Here is a 23,181-nt window from a genome sequence, read left to right on the forward strand (position 1 = left end):
TGTAGTTTGGTCCTCTTCTTCTTTTTTTTTTTTACATTTTCTCATGTAACAAATGGCAGGAACACTTCATGACAGGGCAAACAGGGGAATGCCTGGGTTTTCGTGGCAATGGAAAAGAAACATGTCAGCACACTCTGTAATGATGAAGCAGAAAACTTAAATCAGGTAGGCCCCTCAGGTAGGCCTCTTTCAGAGTGAGTCAAAGCCCCTCTGTTGTGTTTCAGGGACTTACTCTTTTGGGGTTCCAATCAACTTTAACCACTGGCTCACTACAAATCTAAGGTCCCCAAACCACTATCCACACCCTGGCTGAACCTTGAGATCCTGTCAGTGAAATCCAATTTTAAATTTCAGAGGCAGCTCTGATAGATGCCAACATCCACTAGGATAATGTCCATCCTTGAGTTGATGATGATATAGGCATAGCTTTAACTTTGGTTATACGAGGACTGGGTGGCTTGTAGCAAAAGAGCCACTAGATCACCATTGCTATTCAAAATACTTTTATTGTGTAGAAAATAAATTCCATAGATTATGATTAAAAGAGGTCTCACAACATGGAAGTCCATAACAAACACATTTGTTATAAAACACATTTTGTTCATTTAAGAATGTAAACAGGATGATTTAGCTTGTTGTCTGCTTTTTTCGGTCAGTGTTTCTCAACATCCAGTGCTACTATTTGTGGAAATGCCCATACAAACACAATGCCAGCCTGTAAAAAACGATTTACCTGTGATAAAGTCATACAAACATATTTGGATTTTGAAATTATGGGATGGATGTCCTTTCAATATGGCTTGTGGCTACATTTCCTGTTCCAAGTCCTTCATGAAAATGTCTCAGAGGGAAGGTTTAAAGATTTAAAGAATTCTTCATGTAGGCACCGCTTTGGGCTTCAGGAACATCCTGCTGTGCCAGTAGTCTGGATTGTCAAAAGATTGGTCCCCAGTTGCAGGTTCCCCAACTCCAACTCCAGCTCGCACTTTCACGTAGGGTTCAAATCCAGATTGATATGACTCTTTGCTCCCGCCTGCCTCCTCTGCATCACTCTGCATGTTCTGGTACACCACTGCATCTCCAGGCCCCAAGGCAACAAAGCAGTCCATGTCCTCATACTCATACGCCTCTCCTTCATCCCTTTCCTGCATTACAATCTCGTCCCTGTCTTGAAGAGCTTGACGCAGCTTTGGCTGTCTGTTCATGTAATGATAGTTACTGTCCTCCACATATTCTTCCTCATCTTTGTTTCCCTCCTCCCCCTCTTTGGTAGTCCGCAATGGTGTTAAAGGAGGAGGAGGAGGGTTGTGTGGTGGAGGGCTTTCATCTTTTTCATTACCCCTGATGTCCATGTATTCATATTCAACTTCATTAATTCCCTGCTGCTCAGAATCTGAGCTTTGATTGGTCCCTGAGTGACCTCTCCTGGCCTCCATGGATAGTGTATCTCCTGAGCATGCTGTTGCTTGTGAAGACATGGAGGAGGTGCGCTTCTTGTTTGGCTTCATCCAGTTGCTGTTTTGCTTGGGCGAGACAGGTGTCTGCTTGTTCATATACTCGTATTCTTCATCATCCGGATCGTCCAAAAGGCCTGAGGAATGGGATTTGCCAATCCTGCCAGTAGTGGCTCGAGATGAGGAAAGTAGGTTCTCTGAGAAAATAGAAGAATGGACAAAGTAAGGGTTGTGGTAGGGGATACCTTTTCTCATTGACAGCCAGCGCAACCTTTTTCTTTATGTTTTAGCTTTTTTGCATATTAATATTCCATTAGCTCTGATCTTAACATTCAGATTCTTCAAAATGTAAAACATATGGAGAAGTAGGCTAGTATCACTCCACTGTCTATCTAGTATGTATGATACTAACTAACTGCAGCAGCAAGAAAGAAAGGTACTCTATTAATCCCCAGGGGGGAAATTAAATTTTTTCACTTGTGCTATTTTTTGGACATGCTACGCACAGTGTTTTTTTTTTTGGTATATATATACAATCATGCACACACATGCAGTGAACATGCTTAGGGAGAGATGTCTGAGTGATAATGCTGCCATCAACCAGCGCACGCCGAGCAGTTGGGGGTTCGGTGCCTTGCTCAAGGGCACCTCGGCAGTGCCCAGGCAAGTGAACCAGCACCTCTCCAGCCATCAGTCCACTTGCCAAACTTTGTCTATACTGGGACTCAAACCGGCGACCCTTCGGTTCCCAAGCCAAGTCCCTATGAGTCCCTGAGCTACTGCCGCCCCAAATATTACAAGGACGTGCAACTTAACCATTAGGCCAAGTCCACACCAGTAAAGACTATGACAAAAATGTATCAACTTGGTACTATATTTATTTGATTAAATGCTAGTTGTGATGCACCATAAATAATCAGGGTTCTTTACCATTTCTTGGAAATACTATTGTGGTCACATGAAATGATGATATACTGTATATATTGTTAAAAGATGCTATCTCACCTCTCTCTGGGCTTTCTCCAGGAAGAACATATCCATTCTGGTCCTCTTCCTCCATCTCTGGTGATGAAGTCTCTGGTGGTCCGCCAGACAAGCTGTCTCTCTGCGACACATAAGCACTGTCCTCACGGTGACGTCTTCTTTTTAGGCTCCCTGCCAGAGAAAAGTCCTCACTCATCTCCAGCTCGACTGCTGTGCCGAAGCCCTCTGAGCTTTCAGACATAGTTCGAGCCGAGTTTAGCCGAGAACGGGACTGCCATATTGCCTGCATTAGACAACACGTAGAACAATATTGGTGAAGTGCTGAGTATTTTTGACAAAATATAACCTAGTTGTAGACAATGTGCATTCAAGAGGGAAAAGATAACAAAACAGCTTGTTTTAGCTACCTGCCCTGGGTTGTCAACACCTGGAGTCATAGGCAGATATCCCGGCACATTTGACGATGCAAGAGTCACCTATACAAGAAAAGACAGGAGTCAGTTTTAGATCCAGAAGATGACAGAAAATGCCTTTTCAGAAAAATGACTCTTGTCTCTTACTCTATGAGAGTCCATCCTTGGGAGACGATTGAGGCTCCTGGACTGAGACAGATAGTGGGAAGCTGGAGTCAAGCCATCTATCACATTGTCCTCCTGTTCCACCAGCTCCATGTCTACATCATCCAGGTCATCCAGGTCTGCACTGCGCTGGGCAAGTTCATCTTGGGGTGAGTCAGCTTGGCTGCAGTCCTCCTTGTGGGACAGATGGGAGACATGGATTATTGTATGCTATTGCTCAAGGTCCTCATTCGAAACATTTCTTGTGTTTGTTCATAGTGGAATAAAAGGCAAATACTGTGTTTTTTAAAAGAAATAGAGTCCTTCTTACTTTTATCACCAGGTAGCGAGGTGGATCTCTGGCCATTCTGGTGAATTCATTCGCCAGCTCTTTGAATGTTGGACGGACATTCTCATCGATCATCCAACCTGGAAGTCAAGAACATGAGACATACTTAGCCAATCTATTGTACAGAGTTGCTGAAATTACAGCAATGAGGAGTTTTTGGAGAGCTTCTAAGTATAGTAAAATATATTTAAAAGTAAGAACAGACTGTAACAGCTAATAGCTCCAAGAATTGTGTATCATTTGCCCTCGTTATCTGCAGTGTCTCAAGCTCCAGTTCTAAATCATAGTGGGCTTATGATATTGCACACAAAGTTTTGCAGTTCCAGGCAGTTTGCTCTTGTTGTACATCTGACAGTGTGCTATCATCCACTTATTAGCTTTCAACCCAAAGCACACCTTGACATGATGAAAGCATTGCTGGCTGTGAAGGTACCTGACCATGAACCAAACCCCTGTTAAAATCCTGACCTGATGATGGCACTTGACAAAAATAATTTCCCCTTTGTTCAGATTCATCAGCAAGGTGTCATTATTTCAGTGTGGTTGACATTCAGCCAGACAAAAATGACCACCCATAGAGTAACTGCCAGCATGGCTAGAAACACATGCAATTTTGAATCCTGCTGCTATATTGTTGTTCTGTAAGCATGCAAGAGATAGAAAGTTGTCAGTCACTCACATTTGACCATGACCATGTAGACATCAATTGTGCAAATTTGAGGCTGGGAGAGTCGCTCGCCCTTTTCCAGCAGATCAGGAACTTCCTGTGGACGCATTGTAGCGTACGGCTCTGCGCCGTAGGACATCATCTCCCAAACAGTCACACCTAAATGTTGATGACAGGTTTAGTTCAGCATAAAATAGCTTGACTGGTACAAATGAAGCATTGACACATTTGTAACTGTCTTCATAAAAACGTCTTACATACAAAGTGGGGGCTAAAAGGAAGGTAACATCTCACCATAACTCCAGACATCGCTTTGATGTGTGTATCTGCGAAACAGGATGCTCTCTAAGGCCATCCATTTGATTGGTGCCTGAAAGCAAACAGATAATTGTCTTTATTGATCACTTAAGTTATCAGAGAATGTGAAAAAACAGTATCATGTTTCACAGTGTGCAAATCAGTTCATGCAGAAGGCCATCTTATTGGACTTTGATCATTTTACTGACTGCTGTATCCTTTATTGCTCGTCTACGGACCTTGATCTCATTGTAAAAGTACTTCTTGTCATCAGGGTAAAGGAGATCTGCGATGCCATAGTCTGAGATCTGTGCTGTGTAGTTATTCTTCAGGAGAACATTTCTGGCAGCCAGGTTCCTATGGACAACCCTGTTCTCCTCCAAGTAATACATCCCCTGACGAGATAGAAAAAAATACATCTTAGAGTGCTTGGACTGTTGGTAGAATACATGAAACCATGTGGGAATACTTAAAAGAACAAAACGAAGATCGTTCCTTTACCTTTGCAATTTGAACACACCAGTTGAGGAGCCTCTGAGGACTGAGTTTGTTCTTGCAGTTCCTGACGTGCTCCAGCAGGGAGCCCTGACTGCTGAGCTGTGTGACGAGCTGCAGGCTGGCACCAGGACAAATACCCAGAATCCTGACCACATTCGCATGATCTAAGCTTCCAATCATCATCATGTGCTGTAGAAAACATTATGGATGAAAAGGTTTTTGAAAATAAGTCAAACTTTAAATCAGGTTTGAGAAGAATACAGAGACAAATTCTGATCTTTGTGCATCAAATAACGACTTCTTGTTGGCCTGAAAGTTTGTTTTGAGGCTGAAAAGTTTATAGAGAAAGATCCTTTTTCATAAAATGTGTTGTCTTACATCAGTCAACTCATGGAAGGTCTGCCGTCCTGTGCGATCATGAATTGTCTTTATGGCCACAGGGAGCTTCACTGTATCGCCCTCAGGGATCCAAATGCCCTGTGAGGTAAGAAACAAATTCATAACTTGTTAGTATATTGTTAAATGTACAAGGGGAGGATCATTATGACTTAGCCAACAATGCTGTTACCTTGTGGACTTGTCCAAACACTCCATTTCCTATCAGCTTGATCTTACGCAGATCTGTGGGCTTCAGGATCCGAACATGGACTTTAGCTCCTTTCTCTCCAGGATCCATAGGCTCATAACTCTAAGGGCACACACACACACACACACACACACACACACACAGCACATGTTAAAACAAATATAACTGATGTAGCGCAGTATCATGAAGATGCCAGATGCTGACTTACCTCTCCATTCGCCATGTATCTCCTCATGGCTCGCTTGCGACGAATGGCAAGACCTCTGCGATAGAGTACAGTCAGCACAAAAATAGAGAATGAAGCAAAGAGGAGGGCAATCACTCCAAGTACAATGGCGGTGGTCTCTTGTCTGTTGAAGAAGAAAAGGCATGTCAGCATTTGATGCTTTGATTACCAAACTATCATAAATGTGTCACACTGAGCAGAGCAACATACCCAGAAAGGTAGGAAACCGACCCAACACAGTCTCCAATTCCTGGACCATAGCACCTAAAGATTAAACACAAAAAAGGATACATTTTGAATAAAAACCTAATAACGTTTGAATATTTAAGAGAGAAGACAGAGATCCACAAAATACCTACCCTTGGGTACAGTTGGCGTGGCAAGGTTCACAGCGGTCCTGCTTGTTTGGGTACTTAAAGATGACTTCTTCTCCTCCCATGACGCCCTCAGGACATGAGGGGACACAGTGTGGACCGTCTTGCTGCCTGGCACATGCTACACACTGATCTGCTCCCTTAAAATGGTAAAAGGACACTGAAGTTAGCGGTATGTTAAAACATCACAAAGAGAAAGAGAGGTAGCAAGACAAGAAACAAGACTATGTTTAGAGACCAGTAGATGGCAGCAACACGCCCAAAGAGAAAAAGAGGAGATAGAGAACAGAGAAGCTCATACCGGGCCTGTGCAGGTCTGCTTTCCTTCCTGGACCTTACACTCTGGGTGGCAGGGCTTACACTCGCCTGACCGGGTAGCAAATTCCCGCCTCTCCCTTTTATTCAAGAAAAAAAAAATCTCTTAGAACAGCCTGTAGATAACATTGACACACTTTGGGCAGCTAGGCCAAAGCAAACATTGCTCACATTAAGTCAAACACTTTGATTTTTCATGCTACAAGTTGTTTTGTTAAGACTGACCCGGTTAAGAACATGCAGTCTTGCACACACGTTCCTCCTCTGCTGAACTTCTTACAGGACACACACTGGTTAGGACCCGGGCCCCAGCAGCCATCAGAGGAGCACAGGGTGTCACACACGTGGCCTTCATCAACTACAAACACCAAGAATAAAGTCTGTATCATCATCACCAACTCTGACAAGGTTAGCTGGCCCATAAACTGGTCCTCTCTCTCTCTCTCTCTCTCTCTCTCTCTCTCTCTCTCTCTCTCTCTCTCTCTCTCACCACACTGAGTTCTTGGTCTGTTATCCTTGATGTCAATGTGCTTCTGCCGACGCTGGGGACGGGAGCTGCTGCTGCTCAAGATCCGTGTCCAGTTGACAGTGTCGTGGTAGCACAGTTTCTTGTTTCCTGTGATGTAGACGCCGCCATCGTTCATTTTTTTTAATGAACGCAGCCTCAGTGAGGTCAGAGAGGGGATCTTCATCACCAGGAGGGAGTAGCCTCTGAAATAAATAAAAAGCAGTGGATACATTTTAGAAAAGAAGAGAAAGGTTTGCAACAATATGAGCTGATGTGTTTAAAATAACTAGAAGCAAAAAAAAAAGAGGGTTCATGTAATTTTAACCAGTTTGAATTTGTGGGAATTCATTTCAGGTTTTTTCAATTTAAAACAAACCTGAAATTTTTGTATTGTTTTGGATTTACAGAAGATATTAGAGTAACAAGTTTTGCAGAATTTAGGTCATGGTCGACTTGAGTCAGCATTTTCAATATGGCAACTGCCAGCAACAGGCTTCAAAACTTTGCAGAGACCGATAGGTGACGTCACGGACACTATGTCTGTGTATATTATGGTCTATGGTCAGCACTACAATTGCCAAGCAGTTAAGCCGCCTATTCACATTTTTATTACTGTAGGCCCAAAATGTTGTTCAAATGTTGTGTTTGCACTGGGGAACAGCCAAACACCTTTATTTTTGGGGTTATTGCTACCGTTAATCGCTACTGCTATAATACTATAATACTAAAATACACTTCTACTATAATGTAAACTTTTTTGTACAGATGGCATCTTGTAGCACAGTGCATTTCTGCAGTATTTGTATCTAGATAAAGGAGATCAAGTTAGATGTAGGCTATGTGACGGCCCCTGCTTGTTTGTGTATGCTGGTGGCTATACTGATGTACATATGTTTACTCGAAGTGCCAGGAGTGCTGCTGATTGGCGACATCCTCTCAGATTTGGCGCACCAGGGCCCGGTGCTCCATGCCTGATAAAAGGCCGGTTTCCTGCTACCTCACTCTCTCTCTCTCACTCTTCCTATGCCAGAACAACTCGCATCATTGCTTCAGTTAGACTTGTATGTTATGCACTCCTCATTTTGTTGACATTGTTTATATATGTTGTTACTGGACAACTACACAGTTCAGAGGAGTACACAGTAGATACATTTTATGGTAATATGTTTAAATGAGAATTATATTTTGATAGAACAGAATACACTTGATGACATTTTAGTGTCAGCCTTATATGAAGAGTAAGTAGTTGTTATATTCAACAATAAGAATACAGTTTTGAACTTTATGCCATACTTTTTCTTCATGAAATACAACCACACTTACAGAGTGTAGATTTGCAGCTTAAATTAAACAATTTCCATCAGAAAGAGCATGCAACATATCCACATGAGCTCACCAAAGAGTTTTGCCCACCACCAGTTCAATCAAAAATCCCAGCTCCAAATGTGCCCTTATTAATGATTAAAAAACCATATATTATTTTCATAGAGCTCTAACACAAAAGGTGAACACAGGCGGGCATGTATTTACTGTACCTTCTAGAGCTCACTCCTCTTTACAGGGTTAATATGAAGTAAACAAGAGAAGAAGAGATATGACACAAAAAGACAATCAGATTCATTCCATTAAAGATTAAAATAACAGTAAACATGACATGACCATAGTTTCATAGAGAAGAAAAAACTCTTCAGGAACTAGTCGGAAGTAAAAATCTGCTCACTTGTATGGCGTTCTGCCCTCAATTGTTTGAAGGTTGGAGAAGACTGACAGGTCGGACATGTTTTTTGGCCAGGACTGAATACTGAGGATGTCTGAAAAGAGAGACATTGTGTTTTAGATGCCTGAACCAGACTTCAAACACAGTGACGTTACAACCAAAGGCAAAAACACAAACACACCTGTAATCTCCCTCACAGTGTTGAAGATTTTTAGTTTCTCTGGATCAAGGGCTGGTACACCGTTGTACTCATCACTTTGAAGATTAAACAGTAAATAATTAGAACTAATGAAGACAATATCTATACAAACACATGAAAGTACTTTCAAGGCCATGTATTACAATAGAAAACTTATGGGAACAATTATGCAAGAAAAACTTTATTACCCCTTGATTCCAGTCACAAGGAAGTGGAGACTGCCAAGGATCTTCGTGCAGTTTATGAAACTATCAATGTTAAGAGCATCAACTGTCTGTCTGGTTGTACCTCCCGTGCCATGGCAGGCTGTGAAAACAAGTAAGTAGGACTGTAATTTGCATATTAAGATTTCAACTTACAAAATATAATGTCAACAAGTATAATCTGCTATTATTGTTATATTGATTAAAGAGAGAAACAAGTATATCAATCAATCTATCTTTATTTGTATTGTGCCAAATCACAACAAACGTTATCTCAAGACGCTTTTGCAAACATGGGAGGTCTAGACCACTCTATGTCAAATATGGATTTATTTACTTCACCATGTTGCACTTTTGTTGTCAGTGAAGACAAAAATGTTATAGTGGCATATTGGTGGCCACTACTACTACTGAGGTGACTGGCACATCCCCTAGTGGCATACTCTTGGCCATGGCCACGTCACATGCTGCAGAGCTACCAGCTAATGTCACTGAACTCCCAGCATATGGCATCAGTGGTGGAGCCAGACTTTTTTGACTGGGGTAGCTAAACTGGGGCTCTGACATTTTTAGAGTTTGCCTGGGTGGCTAACAATAGAGGCTTACCCCAAACCTAGAAGGGGTTTATCTCCACTAATAACATCTACTTTAACTTCTGATATATATATATATATAAAAAAAATCCAAACAATGTTGTGTAAAGTTTTTTAACTTTAAAAGGCAACTCAACAGATTGGCAATATTTAGATCTGCTCACTAAATTCTCTTAAGACTCAAAAAGAAGATGCTTGACCAAAGTCACCATTTCAAGTGCCGAAAAAAAAAAGTGTTACACATTGAGATGCAAAGAAGCCACCAGCAGCCTGTTGAAACACAACCTACATAGATGATTTCTGTCTAAGTGCCAATAGTCAATCACAGTTCAGGATTTCAGAGTGGCCACTGGGGCGGCCAACAGATTTCATGGCCACCATGGGCAACCCCAAGACACCCCCTCACTCTGTCCCTGTGTGGCATGCCATCATCCACTTTGATCTTGCTGTTGTTCTGACCTCTCATTACTTCCCCGGGTGTTATAACAGTACTTATGTTATTGTTATAAACAAACTGTCTTGAATGAATTCTGATGCAACAGCCAAATATTCTTAAGTACCTTTTGGACAGAGGCCTCCACAGGGTTCACATCTTTTTACTCCATTTTTCTCCACCTCCATTTTTTCAGAGGGGCAGCTGCTTACACATGAGCTGCCATCCACCACAAAGTTAGCTGGAAAAAAAGTGAATAATAACTTTAACTTCACATAAATTAATATTCTCATGATCAAGTTAAAATAATAAAGCTGTAGCAGCTTGGAGCTTTATGGAAATGTATACTACTCTTGAAATGTACCTCATAAGTACTATTGATAATGATAATGTATTGATGATGCAGTGTGAATGTGTGTGTAAGCGGCTGTGTGTGTGTTTGTAGACTCACTTGGGCATTGGGCCACACATATAGAGCCGTATTGGTACTTGGCATTGGGATTGGGCTCGAGTTTGAATGTGTGCTTGTTGTAGATGAGGGTCTGAGGACACAGAGGCACACAGGGGCCCGAGTTGTTGAAGTTCCTGCAGGCCTGTAAACGTTACATGCAACACAGTAACACAACGTTTTTAGATATGTTTTGAGTTTTACACATCAGATGTTCAATTGTAGAAGCAGGAAAGGAACTGGTGTTGTTGCTGATTATTACAGTAAAGCTATGTTTTGTGTTCACCAGGCAGAGTATGCAATGGATGAAATGAAATGAAATGTAAAGTTGCAGACTCACAAAGCAGTCAGTATCCAGTGGCCCAGTGCAGCCTCCTGCACACTCGATATGACAACACTCGCTCGGGTTTGTACCAAAGCATCGTCCATTACACTGAGGGGCGCACACAGTCTTTGTCACTGAGAGAAAGATATGAGTATGTGAGTTTGGGTTAGAGTTATAAAGCATATCATGTTACTGTGTATGCTCATTTCTTAACAAGACTTAATTATTTATTCTGTTTGGCTGTTTACAAAATACAAATACATGTAGTTAACAACGATAGTTTGCTATGGTCCTCAAGGTGGTGGCCCTGGGTTCAGCTCTCTCCATTTTCCCCTTGCTGCATGTCACCCGTTTGATCTTTCAACAAGGGCATGGCATGAATAAGTCCCCAAATAATCGTGACAAATAATTGGGGTGATTAAATGGGGCCACTTTTCATATTTTTGTTATATGTTGAAATTTTTACAAAAAATAATGAACTCAAAAAAGTCATGCTTTAACCCTTGCTTCTTCTTAGGCATTCACTGAGTACCTAAGTGAATGTCTTAAAATGTATGTTCCCAACTGCTGCCTGAGATCCTCCGGCAGGTCCCTCTTGGAACTCCCAGGGGCGAAGTTAAAACCCAGAGGCGACCGGGCCTTTGCAGTCAGGGCCCCGTCACTCTGGAATGACCTGCCAGAGGAAATCAGGCGAGCCACATCCTTCTCCTCTTTTAAATCTCTTTTAAAAACACACTTCTAAAAGTGTGCTTTAATTTCTTAACTCATCACTGACTTTTTCATTTCTGCAAGGTTTTTATTATTGTTTTTACTTAACTCATTTTAGCTCTCCTTACCTTTGTCACATGCTTTAGTGTTTTCACTCGCAATGTCTTGCACTCTATAAAGCACTTTGTAATCATGTTTTTAAAAGTTGCTATATAAATAAAATGTTTTATTATTATTTTTTTAAGGCTCCCCCGGTGAACAACACTACTGCATGTGCTCACTTTCTCCCAGGGCCAAGGAAATAAAGAGATGATGATGTCACTCACAGGTCTGGCACGTGTCATTGCCTGGGCCCCAACACGAAAAGTCTCCACATGCTTCATGACAAGGCACTAGAACATAATTTAATGATCAGTAGATGCATTTTTTCTGAATAAGGCATATTCCGACATCAGAATGGGAGGTAATGGATGTATTATTGTGTGATAATTATTTTCCCACTCACTTTCGGGACCATTGTCCTCGATCATAACATCAGCCGTTCCATCCTTGACTATGTCCAGCCAGTTCACCTGTGGAGCGTAGCTCAGGTACTTGTTCTGAATGATCTTGACCCCTCCCTCCAGTATCTCTGTGGGCGGCGAACATACGTTTAAATGGGGAAGAAGCATTAGCAAAGGCATGCCCGGACATGCCCATGACTCATGCTATCAAACTCTGACATTCACTGTTTACTACAGCACAAACAGTATAATGTGCAGGAGCTCGTGTTACACTGGCAGTTAAATGAGACATTCCAGGGACCTCACACCACCGCTCTTCGACAGCCGGTACCCTACAGGTGTGGCTGCTCTGTGTGGGTGTGAGAGCTCCAACGAGTGTCACATCCTTTTCTGTTCTACTCCAGCTTCCAGCTCTTTAAACACACAATCTGAATGACTTCCTGTGTTACCTGTAAGGTGTGTCAGGCCCAGCTCTTGTAGACCATGCTGCCCGTCCTTCTGATAATTGACCATGACGGCCAGAGCATACTGATTCTCATACAGGGTGGTGCCTCTGATGACACGCAGGTCGTCCAGGGGCAAGCGGCTGAACTCATTGACGGCGAAGAGGATGTAGCCAGTCACCTCCCTGATGGACTGAAGTGGTTGAAACAGAGAAAATAGGGGGTAGGTCAAGGAAATAAAGGAGTCTAAAAAAAACTTTTAGTTCTATTCTGCTTTTATTAGTCTTAGAGATCGTTATCAGATTCACTTTCTGGCAGCAGAGGTGTGTTTTTGCTTGTGTTGTTAGTCACCATGACTGTAAAGCAATGATTGATTTCTAACAGGTATCAAAGGGGGACATAAAATAAGTCATTGTACCCTTGAGACAAATATATCAGCCACAGACAGTGACAACCAGTTTGATTTGGTTTGTTTCTAGCATGTAGGTAATGATCTAACTCCTTGTCTAGACTAGTAACTGCAAGGATAACCTCAATGACACATATATGTTGTAGTTCTGGGAAAAGAAAACCGGTATCCTACTTTTTTGTTGTTCCAGCAGGGGTGTGTCCATGCTTTTTTTGACTTGAGTGGCCCAACTGAGACACTGGCTTATGCATAGGTGGCACAAGGTATGTAAAAACATGTGCAAAAAAATCACATTTATTTACCCTTTCTGTCTCTATTAATCATCTCCATTGCATTCCCTCAAAAATGTCACATGCCTCTTTGTAGGTTTTGTATAAAAGAAATAGCTGAACTGAATAACTATATATTAAGAGACTTATTGTCCTGTTTATGTAATGTTAACTAGGAAAGGTTAAATGCTGAAACCAGCTGTTATCTAACTGAGGCTAAGGGGTGATCAGAAATATTGTTTTACTCAGAAAAAAAATGTCATAATAAAAAGTCACTTAATAATCATATAACCCACGTGTATATGACTTACGACCAACAGTCACAAAACAGGGAACAGTTCCCCACCTTGAGCATGACATCAGAGGGATGGCCCAAATGTGAATATGGTGAATGATTTGGTTCTTATGTCACAACTTAAACTCTTAGCTAACCAATCAAAGTTGGGGATCATCGGGTGGCTAATCATGTTGTAGTGGGGCCCGGTCCCACCCCAGGCTACCTACTTGACATGTCCCTGTATCATGGCACCTCTGTGTACATTCAATGCCTCACCTTTAAAAAGGAGAAGTCTCTTGTGTGCTCCATCATTGCTATCTCAAGGTTTCCCATCACGATCTCACAGCCACTGTACAGCTCCTTCATCAGGTTGTACTGGAGCTCTGAGTTTCCCGTCATACTCAGAACATTCTGGGTGCCAGAGCAAACCACCACTGAAAAACAGAGAATGAACTCTTGTTAATAAGTGTCTTTAATGTCAGTATGTTGAGATTTGATACCAGGATTTAACTGACAAGTTCACGTTCAGTGTCTTCATCATTGGCATCGATTCTTGAGAAAAAACCAAGCCAAGAATTATCACATCTGTCTTTGTCAGAAAATGTTTGAATGTCCACAACTGAACAGGTCCCCAACAAAGACTCCATTTTCTCCATTTGAGTGACAATATAAAAAACTCTGTCCTACAGTTTTGTGGATCGAGTCCAGGTCCTGTCCCAGAAGAAAGACACCATTCAAAATCTCATTGACATCATTAAACTGCTAATAACTTGAAAAACAGCCTTGAAACAAAGCTCTACTCAGCTCTATAGTTTGCTCATCTTTTGTCAGTAAAATAAGTTGAGGTGAAATTCGATATTATTACTATTTCCTTATGTACTGACCCTTAAAAAACAATTTTCCATTTTGTACTAAAGGTCACAGCATGAAGAGGTAGATCCACATTATTTTATGTGTTAACACAGTAATCACTGTGTGAGTCTGTTAAAAATCCCAGAGGTTTTATTCCCTATACTGTAGTAAATGATAATGTTCCTGTGAATGTGGACAGTAACCTCAGCTTTATCCTTCAACAACTAAGTATTCACTCACTGACATTTTACAGACACTTAATATATTTCATGGATCAAAAGTCATGAATGAGAAGTTTATCATCTAAGGCATCTTTGGTCAGAGGAAATACATCTGGTGAAAAAGAAGGGAAAAAAATCCACTGACGCTCATGTAGCTGCATCACAGTACACAAATCAAATATTCTTTTAACATGGTAACTGTGTAAGTTCTTATAAAGAGTGTATTTATGCTACTTTAATCAAGCCATTGTTTTCAGCTTGCACAGTATATCAATGAATTCACTGTACTAGTGTGAAACAAGCTAGGCGTTGTGTACAGGGCATGTCTTCCTCTGAGACAAACATACGAGGCCTTGTTTATGGTGTGTGGGAGTTCAGCCATTCAGCGTCACTTGGAAGCTGCTTTGCTATTCAAATGTCACGACAGGAGAGGAGTAGCAGAGAGAAAATACAGAGCGGAGTAGTAAACAACACTACTGATCCCAATGTTTTCTAAAAATCAAAACAGTGCACAGAAATGCACGCTAACCATTACTCTCCTTCTTGGGTTAAAAGGGTTATCATGGGTTAGAAACCTCAGTTTCAAATGAAGGGAACCTAGAAATTTCAGCACATGCTTGGAATAATACAAAACATGAAACTCTGAGACAGCAGTTTTAAAAAGGCCCTTTTTAACACAACAATTGCAGCTGTAAACTGCTCCGTATTTATATAAGTCAAGATTTTGTGATATCAGACTAAGATTTTTGCATCAACAGTGCAGATAAATGATATACAGTATGTACACTTCTAGATGTTGTGCCACATTTATCCTGCACATTTTTTTTCTCTCTGTCTCTTCTTTCTTAGGTCAATTTAACCTTTGTGTGAAGTCAAGGCAGAACCAATATCCATTCAACTCTGATTTTTCAATTGTCTATTCTTTGAGACAAAAATCTCTTTATCTGTGGATCGTTAGTTAAACAACACTCACACAGGAGGACTTACACTCGACACACTCACAAACACATTCCAGTGATTAACATCAGAGCCAAGATGTAGCCCAGCAGAATAACAGGATCAACAAGGGCATAAGACAGCTAATGATTATTAACTCCTCAGGTACAGAAGGGGGTCAAAGCACTGTGCGTGCGTACGTACGTGCTTGCTCGTGTGTGTTTGTGTAAGAGAGAAGGAAAGAGAGCAGTGCAGTGAGCATGTCCTCCTTAAAGCCCATAAAACCCTGATAACAGATTTTATTGTGTTTCTCAGGAAACTGGGCTCACAAGACATTACTAACTACTCACATTGTCAAAAACAAAACTGCTGATGGAGTACTTTGATCTAACTTGATAATATTTGGAAACCAGATTTAAAAAAGGTCAATTGAATTATGTTTCTGCTACACAGGGCTCACATTACAAAAATGATATGTTCTCTGACCAATGGTTTCTGGATCAACAATGTGACTACATTTTTAATAGAACAGTTTTCAATTTGTTGAGCAACACTATTTACACTCTCGCTGAGTTGAGACACGGTGCTCCAAGGTTGATATCATTAAGATAATAATTAAACATATTTATGAGACATGTGACCTGATGATGTCATCAGGGTTATCTGGACATGAGGAGACTAAACACATAGAAACTCAGAGTTTCAATCAGTACCTGGAGAGTTTGATAGACAATAGCTCTGGGTGTTTTTAAAAGTAAACTTAAGACTTACTTTTTTAATCTAGCGTTTCATTTGGATTAGTTTATTTTTAGCCCTGGACGGTTATTATTTTTATTATCATTGTAATCATTATGATATTAATCATTATTATTTTAATCATTGCTTTAACACTTATTTATCTAATTTATAAAAAATTATTTATTTATTTATAAAAAATATTAATTTATTTATCTATGTATTTCTTGTGTTCATCTGATCTTGTTAACTCTGCCTTGTTTTTAACTTTTCTTTCCACTCTTACTTATTCTATTAATTTTACTGTATTGATTTTATTGTATTTTTAAGTATTTCATTTATAATCATGTCTTTTATAATTTTACCATTGCTGTTGTTTTCTGTCTCTGTTATTCTGTGAAGCACTTTGGGCTGCATGTTTTTATGTATTAAAGGTACTTTATAAATAAAGTTGAGTTGAGTTGAGAATAGAAGACAGAGTCTTTCGGTTAATTCATGCAATATTCCTTTAAGAACAGAATAACTTTAAATGTGTCTGAAGTGGGAGCTTTCATGTTTAATTCCAAGCTTGCTGCCAAATTCACAAGTGCAATGTGCTAATTGACCTAGCTCGGTATGTTATGTAGTTGTAATATTGTGGTTTGCCAGCAAGTCTAACTTGTTAAAATGAATCACTAAAATAACCTAATTCAAAAATATGCTGGGTCAATATTTTTGATGAGAACTTTTGAGAATAACTGTTGTCTCAGTCTGTTTCAAAAGAAATTAGCTAACAGTTGAAGCTAGCTATCCAAACATATCATAACGACTTTATACTGGAAGCAGCTAGCCTGGCTACATAAGGGTAAAAAGAAAGCCCTATTGTAACTCTGTTTTTTGTTGATTTACCAGTTATGATGTTGTTGTTTTTTTGTTAAATCTGTACTGAAACTACAGTTGTGCTCATAAGTTTACATACCCTGGCAGAATTTATGATTTCTTGGGTAGTTTCTGTTGTCATTATGATATAAAAAGAGTAAACACAGTTGTTTGATAATAATTTGCTTGACCCAACCACTAACCATGAGTGAAAAAAAAGTTTTTCTCTTATCATCCATATTCTCTGAAAAATGGCCAAAAAATCATAAATTCTATCAGGGTATGTAAACGTATGAGCACGACTGAAAATGACAAAATATCAGGTTGTTGAGATGTGGATAATGTGTTGCACTATTTCTTGGTTCAGAACAACAAATGAAGATATAAGAAAAAAACGGCTCCTGCCCAATGTGTAAAAATGTGTATTCTGCATATTCTAACCATGGTAATGCTTGCTTATAGAACTTTTAGGGAGTTTTTTTATGTTGGCTTTTAAAAAACTCATGATTTTTTCAGATATTTATGTATTTTATGACTGAATTTACTTGTTGTCAGCGTTGTCACATTAAATTTTATGAATTCCCTGTTTTGTTTTGTTTTTAGAAAGAGCCACTCATTAAAAGCCATTTAACCAAAGAGTGTCAGTTTATGAGCTGCTCATGGGTAAAGCTCTTTATCTACCCAACCTTCACTAAGAGCAGCTCTGTGCTATCAGTTGATGACTTGAGCTGTTGACTCTGTAACGTTTGAATTGCCTGTTGGGAAATACTCGCAAACATCTGCACACATACATTCAAGAATCTTCTGCTCACGGCAGTATGCATGCTATGCATGCAGTGCAGCCACCACCCACTGAAGAGTAGGACAAACCGGTGCACTGTGTACACATACAGTATGTGACAAAACGGTATGTCAGCCTCACACACAATGCACAAGCTGCAGCTGAAATGTGAACAGGCTGAGTGGGTTCTCTCTGTCAAAGGAGGACTTTCAGTGCTGGCAGATGGATGATGGAAAAAAACACACAGAAATGCACACAATGGCTCTATTTTGATAGAGTGCTAAACAAATGTTGCAGTGCATCAATATGTGTCTGCACTGACACTTTACTCTGTGGGTGTCTGTAGACTCTGCACCATGTCAGCCTTCAATTCCCACTGATTCCATCATTACATCCATCTGTACAGCAAATGGAGTCAAAGCATAACAGTGTCATTGTCCCCTGCACCAAAGTGAAACTGAACACATGATGAAAGCACAACACGGATCAGGTTCAGCTCTTATTTTCATTCGACAGTTACCACGGTTTCTTAGCTTTAAAAAAACGGGCGAGGGAAAAAAAGAAAAGAAAAGAAAAGAGGGAGGAGGAGATAAACAAGTCCAATAAAGCAGTTGAGACGATGACTGAGGTAAACAGAAACTTGGCACAGGGTGTTCAGAGATTACTGCATACCTGACAAGTGAGCCCGCAAACACACACACACACACACACACACACACACACACGCACACACACACACACACACACACACACACACACACACACACACACACACACACACACACACACACACACACACACACACACACACAAAGACAAACTAGTGAGTGCATTAACTATTTCACATCAGGGTGCATTCACAATTCACAGACACAGACTGTGTGCATGTGTTCCTTTTTTCCTTGTTGCCACTGTGCAGAGGTGCACCCTCAAAGTCAAAGTCAAACTGCTTCACAGAATAACAGACAGTCAGAAAACAACAGCAATGGTAAAATTATAAAAGGCAGGATTATAAATAAAATACTTCAAAACAAAATAAAATCAATAAAGTAAAATTGATAAAATAAGTAAAAGTGGAAAGAAAAGTTAAAAATAAGGTAGCGTTAACAAGATCAGATGAATACAAGACATAAATAGATAAATAAACAATTAAATTAGATAAATATATGTTAAAGCAATGATTAAAATAACAATGATTAAAATAATAATTAAAATAAAAATGAAAATAATACAAATAATACAGCTCAGGAAAGAAAACAAGCAATTAGAAGAAGCTGCTTACTTTGGATAAAACACAAACATCTGCACTCATTGTGATTTATGAGCGTACAAATAGATTATCTAAAAAGTGTTTCCGACTCATGAAAGCACCTGTCTGTTTGCAGAGTAGAGCAGTAGGGACCTGAACAAGGAAAGGGTGTCAAATGTAATCTAAAGGGACACGTTATACATCACAACATGCAATAAAAGCACAAAATTGTAATCCAGTCTAAGGCCAGGTAATCTGTTATATTTTAACTGAAGTGTTCGAACAAAGATAAGCATACAGGTCCATCTATCTATCAACAAAACAACAGCAACATGTTTCACAACTGCCTACTTACTGAACAACAAAATCCTGTTCAACAACAGGCTTAACGACCAAGACTGGGGAGCAAAGATGCAATGGCTGATTATGTCTTCAGTTAAACATCTCAAAACATCTCTTAACAGTAGCAGTAACTCAAAACAGAGGAATATTTCAGATGTTGCTTATTTGTGTTGAATGTCACATTCTGCATTGCACTTCGGAGTCAGTCCCTTAAACAATCTAACCTCATGTGATCAATCTGCTTCAGTGGTTAGTTCAGGTACTACAGGCTCTGTCACCTGAATATCAGCTAACCAATCATTGATGACCTCATGTTGTTTTTCTTCAAACTCAGTGAGCCACCCGAATCACCTGTGTCCAGGTGGCATCAACAAGAGCAGGAGGTCAAGAGTTCACAGTCTTGCCACGATTCAAATCACACCAGCCCTCTCTGACACAAACATCTCTCCGGTGACAATAAAAGAAATTGAGTTAATTTCCTTAAATGGTGCACTCAAGTAATAAACCATTTTAACACACTTGAACATTTTGTTTCCATTACACTCCTTCTGCTCTGCTATGTTTCACAGTGACTTACAACCCTTCTTTTTTTACCTTGATGAATTTACAGTTAATTTTAGCCTCTACAACTTTTATGCAAAGCTATACTTGAACTTTAACAACCTGCCAATTGTTTGATTTATCCATGAGTTTAAAGAAAAGTACAGATTGATTTTCTCTGAGGGATCTGTCATCAGTAACCACAATATAAGTTTAAAAAGTAAATTCAAAGTTTCAAAGAGGACCTCTCTTCAAAAAATACTTCTTCAGTCTTAAACTGAGTTTTCTGGATAAAACTTTGAAATGATTCTAGTGTGTGCTATGCCATCATTTAAGAGAAACAAAGTAGTTCTGGTTTAGTTCTCATACAATTACCTTGAGGTAAATTTAATTTCTTCAAACTGATCATTGTACTGAGAGGAATATAGCTGTTTCGAGACATCAGGCCACACTCTAACCCTCTTATAAGAGAAATGTGTGATCATTTCTTAACAAAACTCATAGTTTGTTGATCCAAAGTATAATTTGAAGATTCTTACATATTGAAAAATATTCAGGCTTTTGCTAAAATTTTCTATTTTCTTTTACACAAAGTACTTTAATGTTGGTTCACTTCAAACCGGGATCTACCTATAACATTAAATCTGAAGAAAGGATAATTAATAATAATTAGGTTTATAATAACACCCATAGAGGCTGTTCTGTTTTACAAAAAGTACATTGTGTCCCTAATATTCTTATCTTTTAACAATGTAAAGCAAATTTAGGCTACTTGATTTTTCCTTTTTTAATTCTTGTTTATTTCGAATAAGAAATCCGATGAACTTCTGCATCTCTGACTAAAGAAAATGAAGAGTTAAATCTCAGAGAGGTGAAGATCTTTGGTCTGACTGTGATTGTGAGTCAACAGGCGGTGAAAGGTTGGGCCCCTGTGTCGCAAAGACCTTGAAACAATTGAGACAAACACGATAAAACACACTCAGAGCCGTGGGAGAGGTGCAGGTGACTCACAGCAAACAAGTTTTACGTGTGCGGAACAGGTTCTGGTGTTTGTGAGAGAGGAGGAGGAGGAGGAGGAGGGAGATATAGAGGAGGAGGAACAGGGGGACAGGTGTTTCCTACTACAGAGCGCGCGGTATAGAGAACAGCTCCAACCCAGGTGTTCAAGGGTATTTGTTAAAACTACACCACAAGTATCGGTGTATGAGATGTGTAACATGAGCATGCAAAGTGATGATTATGAACACAATAAATGTAATAAATGTCTGTGTGTGTGTTCGTGTTTTTAATCCCACCTCCTTGTGTCTGTGCGCTGCAGAGCTGGAGAGCACACGGCAGCAGGACCCACAGCACCTGCAGCACCTTCCTCGTGAGGGGGGCGGCGGTCATCCTCGCTCAAATTCCAAAGCAGGCGACGTTTCAAACATACATTAAATTCATATTACCAAGAAGAAGTTCGTCCTTTTCCCGTGAAAAAAAATACTCCTCAGTCGTCTGAAACCATGACAGTCCATTCAGAATGAGTAAAACAGAGTAAATCCAGAACCACCAGCAGCTGCTGTTTTATTCCTTCTTGTCACAGTTAAAAATGTAAACCCGTTCAGTGTCGAAAACTAGTCCCTGTTTTCACCGTTTGATAATTGACTGTGCTCTAACTTTGCGAGTCTGCGTGAGAGGAATCACTGCAGCGCAGTGATTGGAGCGCAGCAGCAGCCAATCAGAGGCACGAGCGTCTGATTTTTCTAGCACTGATTTATCTAACAGAGACCTGCCTGCAGTTATGGATCTATATAAGTGCTTTTGAAACCTGGGCACCTGATGTGAACATTGAAAACACATGACACTTTGGAAAGTGCATTAGCATATGATGATGTTTTTATTTGTCACGAAGATGCATCTAGAGAAAAGAGTCAAAGCAATGTGTCAAACACTAATAATGATGTTCCATCAGTAGTTTTACTGTGTGATTACAATTCTCTGTGATAAAAATTTTAATTCAATTTTTTTGCAAAACAAAAAATTGAAATCTTTCTTGTATATTCGGGGATAATATCTAGATTTTGGAAAGTGTGGTTGTGAGTTGTAGGGGTGTGTCCAGAACTTTTCGACCTGGGTGGCTCGACTGAGGCTCTCACATATAGGGGTGGCCAGTGTATTTACAAATAAATAACATTTACCCTTTCTGTCTTCACAACCTACTTTCATTTAAGTATTAAACAGTTGTTATATTCCTTTTGACTTAAAAAAAAAAAAAAAAACACGACAAAGTGGCATAAATCTTCTAAGCTTAATACTTTAAGGACTTACAAAAGATGTTTTTACAAAGTCACATTTGAGGGCACTAATAAAGAAATCTAATGTCAGCCTTTTAACTCATCTCAATTTATAGATTTTAACAGAAACCCCACCTCTGACAAGGCAAACAGCCAATCATAGTTTAGGATTTCGGGGTGGCCAATTTGATTTCAAGGGGTGCCAGTGCCACCCTTGGCCACACCTCTGGACACGCCACTGGTCAGTTGGTCTGCAGAATTTGCTGTAAAGTACGTTTTAGCGCAGCAGTTTTCAAAACAAAATGTACACTGAAAAGTGTTACAAAATAAAAGTGCCAAATTTAAATCAGACATGGCATTGAAGCAATAACAAAAGAAGGCAATTGAATAAAAAACACAGGGGGAGCATGAGGGGGTAATACAGTAGAGTAGGTTGATTTAAAACTCAAGGACAATGCAAAGCTCCCTCTCATGTTATCTTGAGCTGAGCTCCAGGAAACAGAGTAACAACATGATTTCTGTACACGCTCTAAATGTGTAACAGCAAAGTCAAATAACAAAGAAAAACTACAAACAAAGGTGTGTTGTTGTTGTGCATGCAGTGTGAATGCACTCCTTCACAGAAACTATGACAGTACCTGTCTCTGTACAATCACCCCAGTACAATCAGTTCTTTTACACAACAGAGCTTTCACAACAATGCTGTCAACAAGCATTTAACAGAATGTTTTCCTTTAAGTTTCACAGTGAAGTTAGAAAGAAAATAAACGTGTGTGGATTGTGTTGACAGCAAGAATACAGTAAGTGAAATAAACAGTGTGCTGCAATGCTCTGGAAACAAAGCACAAAGTCTGGCACATCAAATTGTTCTCCAGACCTGCACCAGTTCTTTGTGTGGTGAAACCTGTAGGGCAGTGTGAGTGAAGCTACACAAAAATGACATATTCATCATATTTTAAATTACTTGATTATTGTATGTAGTCACATTTTGCTTCACTAGCTGTCGAAATGCTGACACAGAGAGGACATCCTGCACCCCTGACTGCTCCGAT

At 39.9% G+C, this 23,181-nt stretch overlaps 1 protein-coding gene across 2 annotated transcripts; it reads right to left on the reverse strand.

Annotated features, from left to right (window-relative positions):
* Positions 1–492: 492 nt before the first annotated feature.
* Positions 493–21,504, reverse strand: erbb3a (erb-b2 receptor tyrosine kinase 3a). 2 transcript variants are annotated; one of them, XM_034708191.1, is made up of 29 exons: positions 21,152–21,380; positions 13,619–13,776; positions 12,394–12,580; positions 11,947–12,072; positions 11,768–11,833; positions 10,749–10,867; positions 10,412–10,553; positions 10,088–10,201; positions 8,920–9,037; positions 8,714–8,787; positions 8,536–8,626; positions 8,351–8,368; positions 6,798–7,018; positions 6,533–6,665; positions 6,294–6,387; positions 5,978–6,132; positions 5,829–5,882; positions 5,601–5,742; positions 5,375–5,494; positions 5,185–5,283; positions 4,810–4,995; positions 4,548–4,703; positions 4,306–4,381; positions 4,024–4,170; positions 3,327–3,424; positions 2,999–3,190; positions 2,846–2,914; positions 2,460–2,721; positions 493–1,651 (listed from the first exon to the last, which is right to left on the reverse strand). In XM_034708191.1, exons 1-29 carry the CDS (start codon positions 21,243–21,245, stop codon positions 876–878), a joined length of 4,287 nt encoding a protein of 1,428 aa, XP_034564082.1. In that variant the 5' UTR covers positions 21,246–21,380; the 3' UTR covers positions 493–875. The 2 variants fall into 2 exon arrangements, with proteins under 2 accessions (XP_034564082.1, XP_034564833.1); XM_034708942.1 differs by lacking the exon at positions 8,351–8,368 and having other exon boundaries at positions 21,152–21,504.
* Between the last annotated feature and the right edge of the window lie 1,677 nt (positions 21,505–23,181).

Source organism: Notolabrus celidotus, chromosome 1 (genome assembly GCF_009762535.1).
Source record: "Notolabrus celidotus isolate fNotCel1 chromosome 1, fNotCel1.pri, whole genome shotgun sequence".
NCBI classification, from domain to species: Eukaryota; Metazoa; Chordata; class Actinopteri; order Labriformes; family Labridae; genus Notolabrus; species Notolabrus celidotus.